The sequence below is a fragment of the Erpetoichthys calabaricus genome, chromosome 5 (genome assembly GCF_900747795.2).
Source record: "Erpetoichthys calabaricus chromosome 5, fErpCal1.3, whole genome shotgun sequence".
In the NCBI taxonomy this organism is placed as follows: Eukaryota; Metazoa; Chordata; class Cladistia; order Polypteriformes; family Polypteridae; genus Erpetoichthys; species Erpetoichthys calabaricus.
The window spans coordinates 152990762-153004024 of NC_041398.2; the positions used below are offsets into that span (position 1 = coordinate 152990762).

The 13263-nt window shown below is 37.9% G+C and overlaps 1 protein-coding gene across 5 annotated transcripts in view; it reads right to left on the reverse strand.

Moving 5' to 3' along the window:
• Positions 1–2983: 2983 nt before the first annotated feature.
• Positions 2984–13263, reverse strand: part of pdlim5a (PDZ and LIM domain 5a) — a 131623-nt gene continuing 121343 nt past the window's right edge. For all 5 annotated transcript variants that reach the window (XM_051927747.1, XM_028802145.2, XM_051927746.1 and 2 more), the window contains one exon: positions 2984–4258. In XM_051927747.1, coding sequence (XP_051783707.1) covers positions 4208–4258 — 51 coding nt within the window. In that variant the 3' untranslated portion in view covers positions 2984–4207. The remainder of the gene's footprint in view (positions 4259–13263) is intronic.

The window sequence follows — 13263 nt, forward strand, 5'->3', positions numbered from 1 at the left end:
ATGAAGGAATGTGTATTCATATCCACATCAGCTAGGAAACTGTCAGATTTCCTATGCCAAGTTTCAGTGAGAAAACACATATCAGATTTTGTACTTAATATATGTACCAAAACAGCTTTACTTCCAAGAGAGCGAATGTTTAATAAGCAGCATTTAAAACTGCATAGTTCTTTCAGAACTGATGATATATTTTTTGTTTTCATTTTAACTAAATTACTATAACAGGTACCCCTGGTGAAGGGTCTGGTTTTATCTCTTGGTTTATACACCTTATTTTTTGGTTATAGAGTAATTTAAGGATTGCATCATGACTAAATTTATAGGATGTCCAACAACAGAGATTATAGGTAACACCTTCAGGACAGTAACAAGTGGATAAAGAAAAGCCTGTGATTTAAGATCACACGACTACGGCCTGGATGGTGCTCTAATAAGTCAGTCAGGCAGTTTTGCTGCCATAGTTTGGAATAATACAAAAGATCCCCTCCAGTTAGGATGAAGACCATTTCTCTTGGAAAATCCAAGCGTTTCTCAAAAAGCATCCCAATTGTTCACAAAGGCTGTGCTTTTATTTGCACACCAGGTTAAAAGCCAGTAGTGAAGGGAATGCAATCTGCTATAAATCACACCCATTCTATATAATCTTGGTAAGGGGCCAGATAAAATTAAATTCTGACATTTTCTTTTAGCTTTGGTGCATAGAGAGATGAAGTTCCCCTTTAATACCTCAGATTGCTGTAAATAAATATCATTAGTGCCGGCATGCAGCAATAAGGTAAATACATCATCGGCGACACAATCCAGTTAGGCCTCTGTGTTAGAAATATTTGCCCCTGGGAGGCATTTAACATTAACTACTGGTTTAACAGTTTGGAAATTCTAACTGTCCACACTATGGAATCACTAATTATGAGCACTTTTTTGTTCTCAGGATCTACAGGCATGCTTCAGAATGCTGAGAATCTGTTCTGGGTCCAAATTGGTGACCTGGGTGCCAAGTGGCTAAATTTTGGTTTCTTAAATTCCTGTCTCACTGTTTTGCCCTGTGGCTGAATTGCTGCTGCTGATTTTGGCTGCACACTGACTGCAGTGGAACCTGAAGAGACTGAAATCAAATCAGAAATTGCCAAATTGACTAAACAAACAGAGTTGATCTAATTTTAGGTTTGCCTAACAGCTATGAGGTTCTTAATGTGGTCCCCCAATTTTCATATTTTCCCAACCAACTCTAAATTAACTAAGCACTTTTGGCAGGTGATGCAGTCTGTAATGTTGGCCGGAAACTTGAACTGTACATGCTGTAGGACATACAACATATAATCATGCCCTTGATGTGCAGAGAACAGATGGAACTTACGCTTAACTCTGAGTTAATCTTTCTACCTTTCTGCAGTACATTTGGTGCCTTCTGTGTTCAGCTGAATATCCAGGAGACCGTCGGCTTTAAGCTTTCACCACCCACTGGGCGATCGACTTCTCACTGTTGGTTACTTGTCCTTGTTGGATGTTGGCTTTACTTCAGTTGCACTTACCTGAGGATTTGATTAGTCTGTGGCTTTTTTTCTCTCTGCTGTTTGTAAAAACCTACTTGTGTGCATGAGACACTGCTGCTCTGTGCTTATAAGAAAATACTGACAGAGATAACCCTTTATCAGTTTAATAAAATAGAGATTGAATTGTTTATAATTATGGAGAGAATTAGTACAGTGGATCCTAGACCTTAAAATATATTTTTTATTTTTTTGAACAAGAACACAGGGACATATATTATTAGCCTGTTAAAAGTAGATTACACAAATATTTTAGTATATTTTTTTTAACGCAGAGAACCATTTACACACAGAATAAGTTATCAAGTAGTGTTGTAGAGAGTGGCACTTGAGGAAGTTTAAAAGTCACTTGCTGCAATATTTTAGAAATTAAATAAATAGATACGATTTACAAGCTTTTTGGGATGAATAGCTTGTTCTTATCTCATCTTTATTTTCAGCAGATTGATATATGCATAAATATAGAAATACAAAAGACAACAACCAAGACAACATTAAGCATACAGCTAGACTGAGTTGATTTATTTTTCTCTTGTGAACTCTTTCTCAGGAAATATTCTGAATTTTAAATAATTTTGGTCTATTAAACAATTAAATGGATAACCCTTTTGCCTTTCTTATGCTGTAAATTTCTAAGAGTGGCTGCACTTGTGTCCTAATTCGGGATCCTGAGGTGGTTCATCATGTGGTGGGTTTGCATCATAGACAGTCTGAAATCACAGCAGTCCTGGAGCCCAAAGATGGGAGCTCAGTTTTTCTGTTAAATTTGAAGGAACAACTTCAAAGATAAAGGTTTACCCAACACAGATTATTATTTTTCAGTTTTAATACAACAGAACCACTAATCAGGAATACATTTCCTAACTCTACTGGCTTTTACCTTACCACACAGGTAGCAAAAAGCATTACCCCATGGAATCATAAGGGCAAAATACTAATGATAAGATACTGTAATATGGTTAGAAAGTTTGGAGAATGTATGAATGAACACACTAGGCTGGTGTAAGCACTGTGGCACTAGTTTGATTCCTAACTGTTGTTGCTTGGATCTTGCATGGTTTTTTTTAAGGGTACTCCAGTTTCTTATCACATCTCTAAGATATCACCTATTAGGGGTTACAAAAAATGAATCTCTGAACAGGCCCGATGTAGTTGTGCAAACAAGTGTGTACTGAAAAATATTGCCAGTCCATTTAAGATGTCTTCCTGCCAAGGGTCTGATACTGCTTGGCCAGACTCTGATTAGTTGTGACAGTGTACAATATTAGGAAAGTTTAAAAAAAATGTAATAAAGCAATAGTTAGAGAAATGAAAATTTTAATGTTATTAGTTTACTATTATCTTTGAAGTGTTAAATAATTTGTTAAAACAAGCAGCCATGCAGATGAAAGTTTTTTCTTTTTAATAAAAAAGAGACAATTTTGTTGTTGAGCTTCATGTGATTTTATTAATCCTCTGATATCACAAAAATAATTTTGAACACATTAAAACTCTTTATAACAGAACCCAGTTTTAATACAACAATTGAGCAGTGTAAATTTTCATATTAAAGATGTTTGATTCAAAGACAATTATCAATTCATAATCCATCTGGGCTGCTACTGCAGAAAAGCAGTAGAAAGATGCATAGCAAGCACACCATAAGTATAATGAACAGTTCCTAAAAAGGCATTCCAGGTTGCCTTCTGCACTGTTTTAACATTTACGAAGAACCTGTTTAAAAGCTAAATATATGAAATGCCTGATGTGATACATCTTCAGGTAAAAGAAAAGACAAAAGTGTGCAAAGGTAGAGAGGATTTATACATTTTTCATTAATTTATCATCTACAAGGCATAAATATTAAACAATGAAATGTATTCTTAGCTTTAATTATTACAAAATATACAATAATGTTGTAGTTGAATGGCATATGACTGAATAGCTAAAATAAATATATTGTACAGTAGCAGGTTTGCTCTTACAATAATTTCTTCAAGTGGGGTTTCTGCTATGTGACTTTTTTAATTAGTCTTTTATTTCACAATGTTCACTTTAGTTAGTTTTATTTTTTGGCAAGGTTCACTTAGCCTCACTATGAATTATCTTTAATACGGTTATTTCTAGGAAAGATCAGAAAAATATCCAATTCATTACAAGTATCCAATTTAACTGTATGCTGCAAAAATAAATGGTAAAAGGTATCTATAAATTGCAATTAACCTCAAATTTATGGTCACTTAAAATATCAAATTTCATATAAAATGTATATGCAATAAAATATTTTAGCATTATATTTTGTTGTTGTAGAGGGAAAGATCTGCCGCTGTAGAACTAATTAAGAAAAAAAATCTGAACTAAAATATCTCTAAAATTATTTTGTAACACAAAGTAGCACAGAGAATCAGTTTGTTAAAAACACAGTAACACTCTATTCAAGTTATGTATAAAAGAATGAGAAAATGTACTCATTATCAGAAGAAAACCAGAAAGCTCTCAAGAAACCCAAAACACAGTACCACAGTAAACTATGTGTAAGAAGGACAAGCCCCCCAAAATTTCCATTACTCGAATATTAATTACTAAAACCTTTTTTTCCATCATCTTGCATTTTTGAACTTTGCATTTAAACTCATTTTTAAAACTGCACCACATGGGCATGCTTCTTGCACAATGGCTTATCCTTTTTTTGAGAAGAAAGCTTGGCCTTCTAGATTTGTAGAACACACCTAAAAGTAAAGCAGAAAAACATTTGTAAAAACTAAAATTACCAATACAAAATAATGAAAAGTTGCAAGTATGTTGTCTGTTTATTTTCTGACATTTCTAGCTTGAAACATGTACATGACTAATCCATATAATTTATGGGCAGCAATCAGCAAATTACCATTTCACTGAAGTTCTAGTGAAGAGTTAGATGACAGGATGAGGAGAAGAACTGACAAGTAGTCTTCTCTGATCTGCCTGTGCCACACACCAGTCCAGATAAGACTGAGGAGATTAGAAGGCTTAATGCCTAGCTCAAATACTGGTGTAAAGTAGAAGGGAATAGGTTTATGGGGCATTGAGACTTCTTTATGGGACCTATTCTGCCATGATGGGTTACATTTGAACTGGAGGGGCACCAATGTAATGGGGAGGCATATGAGTAGGTTAGTTGAGGATTCTTTAACACTAGAATCCCTGAAGCAAATTAAAAAACTTGTAATCCCGGGCTACCTTTAATTTCCTTGCACCTCCTCATCAGCGTCTTTTGATTTGCAAATGTGTTGATCAGCACCAGCAGCAGGCAGCCTGCTATCCCATCCCCCACCAACAAAGCTTTAGTCGTACACAAAGTTCTCCCAGCTCAAGTCTGTTTTTCTGGGTGTGAGGTACCTTGAATTGTATAGGGTAAATAATACATCATTATTTGGAAAACATACATTTTATGTGTGTCCCATGTCTACAACGATCTGTGTAAATGTTGGATGACAGGAATTGTGAGGCAAGAAATGTTGAAGACATAACTAAAACAGAAACTTTTTCATGTTCTACTAATAATTGGTAACATACTAACGTGAAGTGTATAATGTGTGAAGACTGAAGTCCAAATATCAAATAAACACTTTCACAAAAGGCACAGATATAACAAAACAAAAAGTAAAAACGTGCACTTGTTTTTTTCTGTTCTAATTATGTGTTCAACATTTCTTGCCTCGCAAGCGCAGCCGTGCAACGGGTGACACCTTTAAAAAAACTAACACTTTGCCGTTAGCTACTTAATGTTGTGACATTTGCTTTTCTTTTTTAGAACTAGGGAGCTCCGCCCCCTGCTCGCTTCAATCGCCCACCCCCGGGTTTGGTTTACTGGATATACAATTTAAAGAGATTGTTATTTTCATGGGAATTGTTACATATGCATTATTTTCACTTTTACTTTAAAACTTTTGTAAAAACAATACTTGTCCTTTATTTCTGGCCCTGGGCATGGTTAAATCTTTTTCGCAAGATGTATAACGCTGCTTTTGTTGTGAAGGGGGGCAGCTGAACGCATGCTAAGGAGATGCTGTCGGATTATCTGCTGTCTTTCTGCTGCGTGCTATTTTTGTCGCGCTGCACGTCAATCATTTAAAAGCCTTGTACAGCAGCTGTCCTTTTGCCACTTTGTGTCTGTGCTGCTCGCGTTGTGAAGGGGGGGCTGAACACATGCTAAGGAGTTGCAGTTGGATCAACTGCTGGCGACCTGCATTTTCTGCTTGTTGCGCTTTGCGTCGATCATTTCAAAGCCTGTACAGCAGCTGTCTTTTTGCCACTTCGTGTCTCTGCCGCTCGCGCTGTGAAAGGGAGGGGGTGGGGGATGGGGGGGCTGAACGCACGCTAAGGAGAAGCGGTCGGATCATCTGCTGGCAAGCTGCGTGTTCTGCTTGTCGCTTGTCGTTGTTTTAAGAGCTGGGAGCACATGATGTCTGTCTGCCAAAAGAATTCCAACAACTGCTAGGTTAGATGTCCGTGAACTTATTTTAAATGTTGTCTCACTGCCTTGTCTCGAGTGACATTAAAGTGTCTCTCGCAGGATGTCAAATTCTCTTCTGAGAAGATCACATCTTTTCTCCATATTATAAAAAAAAAATCCTGGGAGGGAGACTAGGGAGACAAGAAAAGTGCAGGTTTCTTTTTCTTTTCTTTTTTTTTTTTAAATTCACAGTAGGAGGGTATGAAAATAATAGCAATCGTTTCATTTTGGGTTGAACTATACTTTAAATTATTAGCTGAATATCAGTTTAACACAGGTGTCTACAACCACATTAGCTCTATATTGATGAGGTTCCACACCAGCTCACACTTTAATTGTTACATGCTTGAGTTAAATGTGGCTCATTAACGTTTCTTTTAGCTTTTAATGGTTGGGTTTTGGACAACTTCCTCTTTCTCACTTTTCAGAAATGTAGCCATTAGCAGTAATTCGAAAGCAAAAACTGTCCAGTACATAAAACAGTTGTGATCAATAAAGCAGAGTGATAGCCTGAGAAATGTATTTATAAAGAGATGTCATTAAGAATAGGCACAATTTTGGATCGCAGTTTGTATGTATGTAGGTATGTGTTTGCACCAATAATTTGTGACCAGCATAGATCCAGTTTGCATATCACTTGTCATGAAAGATTTGACAAACTACCTCAGTATCAAACCTTTGTTAAATCCTCTTCAGTAGCTGATATGAAGCCAGATGAAAAAGACCAAATCCCACATTAAGATGGGAAATGATGTCCATCTTCAAACAAGAAACATGGTTGCAAAATATTCTATTCCCCTGCAGGACATAATTGAGGGTGATATTATCAGCACTGGATACCATTCCTTGGTAAAACAGTTTCAAGCTTAGACTGAGAATGTGAAGAGATCAACTGTTCCAAAAATTAAGAGGAGGGATCCTCCATCTAATAAATGTGATACAGATGAAGGTTCTCCTGAAGTTAGAGGGAACATTCAAGACACACATGGGTGCATCCAGTTGGAATTGCAACACATGTCGCTAACTGAAACAGCATAAAGCCAAAAAGCAACACAGCAAAAAATTAAGAGGATGCATGGGGAAGGAAAATTGAATGTAGCAGAAATACAAACAGATAAATGTTCATACTATTCACAGAGAAAGGATATTAACAAGGGCACTTCCATGGTGAAACTCTGAGGTCCATTGTGGTTTCAAAAGTTGGCATGGCTGTTCATGTTCAGGAACATACTGGCATTGCACTGAAGGACCTTACTCACCAGTGTGGAAAAAAAAAAAAAAAGGAAGCCGACTCTTAGACTTCCTAAAAGAACCAGCAAGTTCAACAGGCTTTCTTAAAGGTGCAGCTTTCCAGAGGACAGATAGGTGGCATCTCAGAAGACACTGGCTACACATGGTGCTGCTTCTGCTTGCATATTTTGGTGAACACGAGGATAAAATCTTTCACTTATTTGAGGAAACATGCCTTGCTATAGATGTAACACTGGAGTGGCTTCCTGTTACATCCTGCATTATTGTCTATAGTGCGTAAGAATTTATTTATTGTAGTTGAGGCTATGTCTCTTTTGTGGGGTGTGATTTATTTTTCTTTGTTACTTATTATTACCTATTCCTGTAAACGGCAAAAGTGACTTTACACTGTTGGGCCCTTGAGTAAGTCCCTTAAACTGCAATTGCTTCGTCCTGGGTATGACGTTAATCTGCATCCAGCCCTGTCCTCTACCTTACAGGGAAAACTAGGGGGTTGATGGTAGGCTTGGCTTGGCACTCTATTCACCTTTTAAATAAAAAAAAAAAAAAAACCTCACACTGTTCCAGTGTGGTGCTGAGGTGTCTTTCGCTGCACATGAGTCCCAATCAAGGTGGTTCGGCATGTGGTGGGTGTACACGCTATCAGCGCATGCACAGTGCTTCAGCCCCCCCCCCCCTTTCCAGTTTTGCAGTTAGCATAAAACAACTAGAAAAAAAAATGGAATTCTAGGTTAGCTGGACAATTTAAGCAAGTACATCAAGTTTGTCCAACAGTAATGTCTTATCACTTATTGGATAAAGAGGACTTTTTAATTGTTATCCATTGGATTCTCTTATTACATGGGAAAACTGTATTTGAAGATAGAATTCTGTTATTTGTTTGTAAAAAATCTATAAATTAATATTTTTGTATATTTTTTCTAGGAACTTCCTTTATAAGATATTTATGTTTAGCACAAACCAACACATTGTAAATGACTGCATTACCACTTTCATCTCTGCCCTTTGTATGATATTCGGAAGCTTCTACATTTTTAACATTCATTATTCAGTAAAACTGGCATCAACACTTGAGTTTCTGCAAAGGTATATTTTAAGCATCTTTGCTAAAAGCATAAAATACTAAAAGATGGAAACGATGTGATCTGTGAAATTTTATAATCCCAATTTTAAGATGAAGATGAATATGATTTGGTGCTACAACTGACTTATTTTTTATTGTCTTAAAAGGTGTTTCTTTGGCATTAATCCCAAGAAAGGGACCAAGGTGGAGTTGAAAAAGAAAACACGTCTGCCTGTGAACCCCAGAGTATGCACATTAATTTCTAACCTTGCAAATTTCGAATGAAAATACGTGTAAGTACAATGTATTACTGCTACCTTTTTTACGATTATTATGTGAAAACTGGGTCTTGTTCACTAATTTTGTACATACACAAAGGCAAATACTTGAGAAATCTGGATATTTACAATTAACCTGGATACGTGGGAATTAAAATAAAATTATACCCTTAACATCCCAATAGATGGAGCGTACTTAGGGAAATATTTCAGACACCCACGCATACACCATTGTGTCAAATTGAGTTTAGTTGTTACAAACAAAACTTGAGAGATTTAAATAATAATTTGATCTGCTCTGCTAAGCATATACTGTAGCTTAAAAGCAAGTTATCTGCATTATATATACAGTGATCCCTCGCTATATCGCGCTTCGCCTTTCGCGGCTTCACTCCATCGCGGATTTTATATGTAAGCATATTTAAATATATATCGCGGATTTTTCGCTGCTTCGCGGGTTTCTGTGGACAATAGGTCTTTTAATTTCTGGTACATGCTTCCTCAGTTGGTTTGCCCAGTTGATTTCATACAAGGGACGCTATTGGCAGATGGCTGAAAAGCTATCCAGCTAACTTTCTCTCTCTCTCTCTCTCTCTCTCTCTCTCTCTTGCGCTGACGTAGGGGGGTGTGAGCAGGGGGGCTGTGTGCAGCTGCTTCCTGAAGGACAGGCTGCACGGAGCTTCGCATACTTAAAAGCTCAAAGGGCACGTATTGATTTTTTTTATCTGTCTCTCGCTATCTCTCTCTCTCTCTCTCTCTCTCTCTCTCTCTCTCCTGCTCCTGACAGAGGGGGGTGTGAGCTGCCGCCTTCAACAGCTTTGTACCGGCGGTGCTTCGCATACTTAAAAGCCGTATTGATTTTTTTTTTGACTGCTTGCTTTGCACTCCTTTGAAAAGGAAGATATGTTTGCATTCTTTTAATTGTGAGACAGAACTGTCATCTCTGTCTTGTCATGGAGCACAGTTTAAACTTTTGAAAAAGAGACAAATGTTTGTTTGCAGTGTTTGAATAACGTTCCTGTCTCTCTACAACCTCCTGTGTTTCTGCGCAAATCTGTGACCCAAGCATGACATTCTAAAAATAACCATATAAACGTATGGTTTCTACTTCGCGGATTTTCCTACTTCGCGGGTGGCTCTGGAACGCAACCCCCGCGATGGAGGAGGGATTACTGTAATGTAGTCTTTGGTTTCAAGGATTTAAAAAATGCATACATACAATACAAGTTTGTAAGTGTGACATCCTCTATGCGTATGATAGAGACGTGTGTGAATTCAAACAAAAGGAGTTCTTAGGTTTATCTTAAGTTAAAAGGTATTATTACTAAAAATTTGTTGGATTCATATGAATACCATTTATTAATATAATCTACGTGCAGTTGCCCTCTGGGTAATTTCCTTAAATAATCTGTATACTGTTAAATGATGACTGCTTTTTTTATGTTTGTTTACATCAGGCACTTTATCATCTTGGTTAATGCCATCACTGCCCAATTCCAATTGCGAGAGACTGCCACACATTGAATTTTCCTTAAAGACCACACTACACTAAAAGACGTGGTATAAAATGACTGAAACTGACATGCTGACATATTTGTTACCTTTTTCACATTTTTGTAAGAGAAGAAGCACTTCAAACTGTTGGTGTAATTTTACATTTAAAGGACACTAACTGTCATTTATATTAATATTTCAGTTCAGTAAAATTTAACATTGTTTTTTAAATAATTATTTAGTAAACTACAAACAAGGTTAAGAAAAATATTAGATAGGAGAAAAAAAAAATTGTAGGCGGGGGCATAATCAAAATGACTACACATTTGTGTTCTCTCACAAAAGTACTTCCTGTCTAATATGGTGGACATGAAGATTAAAAATATTACAAGAAGGGCCATTAGTCTTGTCCATTGTGAGGGATGGACATCTAGACAAAGCTCCATTAGCAGTGGTGTTCTTTTACCTTTTTATTTACATCACCCCAAGGTATCCTGTACTTACTCAACCCGAGTGGATTTAATTACATTATATGCAAGTATATTTAAGCATGAGAAGCAAACAAAGAGCTTACAAAGAAAAGGAAAAGGATAAGGCAACTGAAGTTTCATCAGTCTAAACCAGGGGTGGGCAAACTATGGTCTGCGGGCCGCATCCGGCCCATTGGTCTTTTTAATCCGGCCTGCCGAAGATTGGTACAAAATTGCCCAAATCAAATCATATCATAATTATGACTGCATTCATTTGACCTTGTACTGTAATGCCTGGCGTTCCACCAGGTGGCGCATTAGGCGCAGTGATACATTGACTTGATTTTGCGATGCCCGGGTTACTCTCTGTTATTACTCTGCTACTGCTCACACAGGACTCTGAAACAGCACCACAGGAGTTGCAGTTGGAACTGATTGATCTCCAATGTGACACCGTCTTAAAGGAGAAGTTCAACTCTCTGAAACTGGATGAGTTTTATGCTTCATTAAGCGCAGCCAAATTTCCAAACATCCAGAAGATGGCACAGAGGATGCTGGTGTTGTTTGGCTCTACGTGTGTGTGTGAACAGACTTAGTGTGATGAACACCAACAAAGCACCCCACAGATCCCAGTTGAGTGATGAACACCTCAGATCTGTTCTGAGAATTGCCACAACAAAACTAACACCAGACTTCGATGCACTGGCAAAAAAGGGTGATCAACAACACTGTTCCCACTAAAAGTTAATGTAAATATTAACACTGTAATGCCTTTTTATGTTTATGTTTGATATGTATGCATCTAGTGCTGGCCCGGCCCGTCTGTCAAATTTTAAAAGTCAATGTGGCCCCTGAGCCAAAAGGTTTGCCCACCCCTGGTCTAAACTGACCTCAAGTTCACAGTGCAGCCTGCCAGAGACTAACCAGAACAGAGAGGCAAAGGAACAGATCTACCATGACCTGATGCAAAATTGGCACCAGCCAAGAGTGAAAGTGGGAGCAAAACTGCGAGTGAGGCGGGCAAAGAGAATTCATCAATTCCAAGACGATTATTGGAACTGAGCATGGCCTCTTTATCCCGACTGACAACTACAGTTAATACCCCATTGAGTCAGCAGCATCAACCCCAACTGGCCTTACAACTCTGCCTACAGAACATGGAGAAGACAGAAACGAACTGTTCAAGATGAAGAATGATCACTGCACTCAAATGTGTGTCTTGAATGTATAAAGTGGGATATAAGGAGTATAAAAAAAAAAGAAATAAAGGAGCTAAACAAGAAAAATGAGAAAGCAGCTTCAGGATATTAAAGTTCTGGAGAAACATTTAAGTACTAACTTTACTGCAACCTTTAAAAAAATTCTAGAAAAAATTGATGAAAAAATACAAGCAAATATGAAAAATTTTGACAGTGAAATTAGAGTACTTGGTGTTCAGCTTGAAGATGTAAAGCAAACATTTATGACTAGTATTGAAATAGTTGAACAATTGATATCCACCGCTGATGAAAAAGCAATGGCTGCAAAATAATAATGCAAAGTACTCTGTGACAAACTGGCTGCGCTGGAAGATAGATACAGAAGGAACAACATCAGAATCAAAGGTCTCCCTGAAAACCGTGAAAGTCCAAACCCAGTGAAATTCACAGCTGAACTGTTCTCTAAACTAACTGGAGAGGACTTCCAATTGGATGCTGAGACTTCAGTAGCTTACCGTATAAATGGATTGAATGCCTCAAAATTAAGAAGCCTGATTGTCCGTTTTGACAAACTACAGGTTAACGAAAACTTGATGTTGCTTCTCAGACTGAAAATGATTATATTTGGAAACAAACGCATTCATATTTTCCCAGATTTAATTCCTTTAACAGCTGCTAAACAAGCCATATTCTACCATATTAAACATCCTCTGGTTTCCTGCCAAATTGAAAGTGTTTATTGAAGATCAGTTTGACATTTGCAGTTATCTAGATGAAGCAGAGGGTGGCACGGTGGCGCAGTGGTAGCGCTGCTGCCTCGCAGTTAGGAGACCTGGGTTCGCTTCCCGGGTCCACCCTGCGTGGAGTTTGCATGTTCTCCCCGTGTCTGCGTGGGTTTCCTCCGGGCGCTCCGGTTTCCTCCCACGGTCCAAAGACATGCAGGTTAGGTGGATTGGTGATTCTAAATTGGCCCTAGTACGTGCTTGGTGTGTGGGTGTGTTTGTGTGTGTCCTGCGGTGGGCTGGCACTCTGCCCGGGATTGGTTCCCGGCCTTGTGCCCTGTGTTGGCTGGGATTGGCTCCAGCAGACCCCGTGACCCTGTGTTCGGATTCAGTGGGTTGGAAAATGGATGGATGGATGGATAGATGAAGCAAAAAAGGAGCTAAGAAGATTGATCCCGACATCCTTTTGAAACATAATCATGATTCATATCGTGTCCTGCCAATGCAAAGAAGATTCTGCTTGCAACTTGGTCCATTTGTAAGGCGACATTTGCCGTAACTTTGCATTCAATTTCCTTTTCAGCCACTTTTTTTTTTGTTAAACTACAATTAATATATTGAAATTTCTTCCACTGAGTATTTGTACATTTTGGTAACCACAAAGTAACTATCGGGAATGTACTATCATACATTATCTCAGTCTCCATGGAAACTGTTTTAACATCATTTCATAGGTTTATTGTATTGGGGCTGTACTGTCAT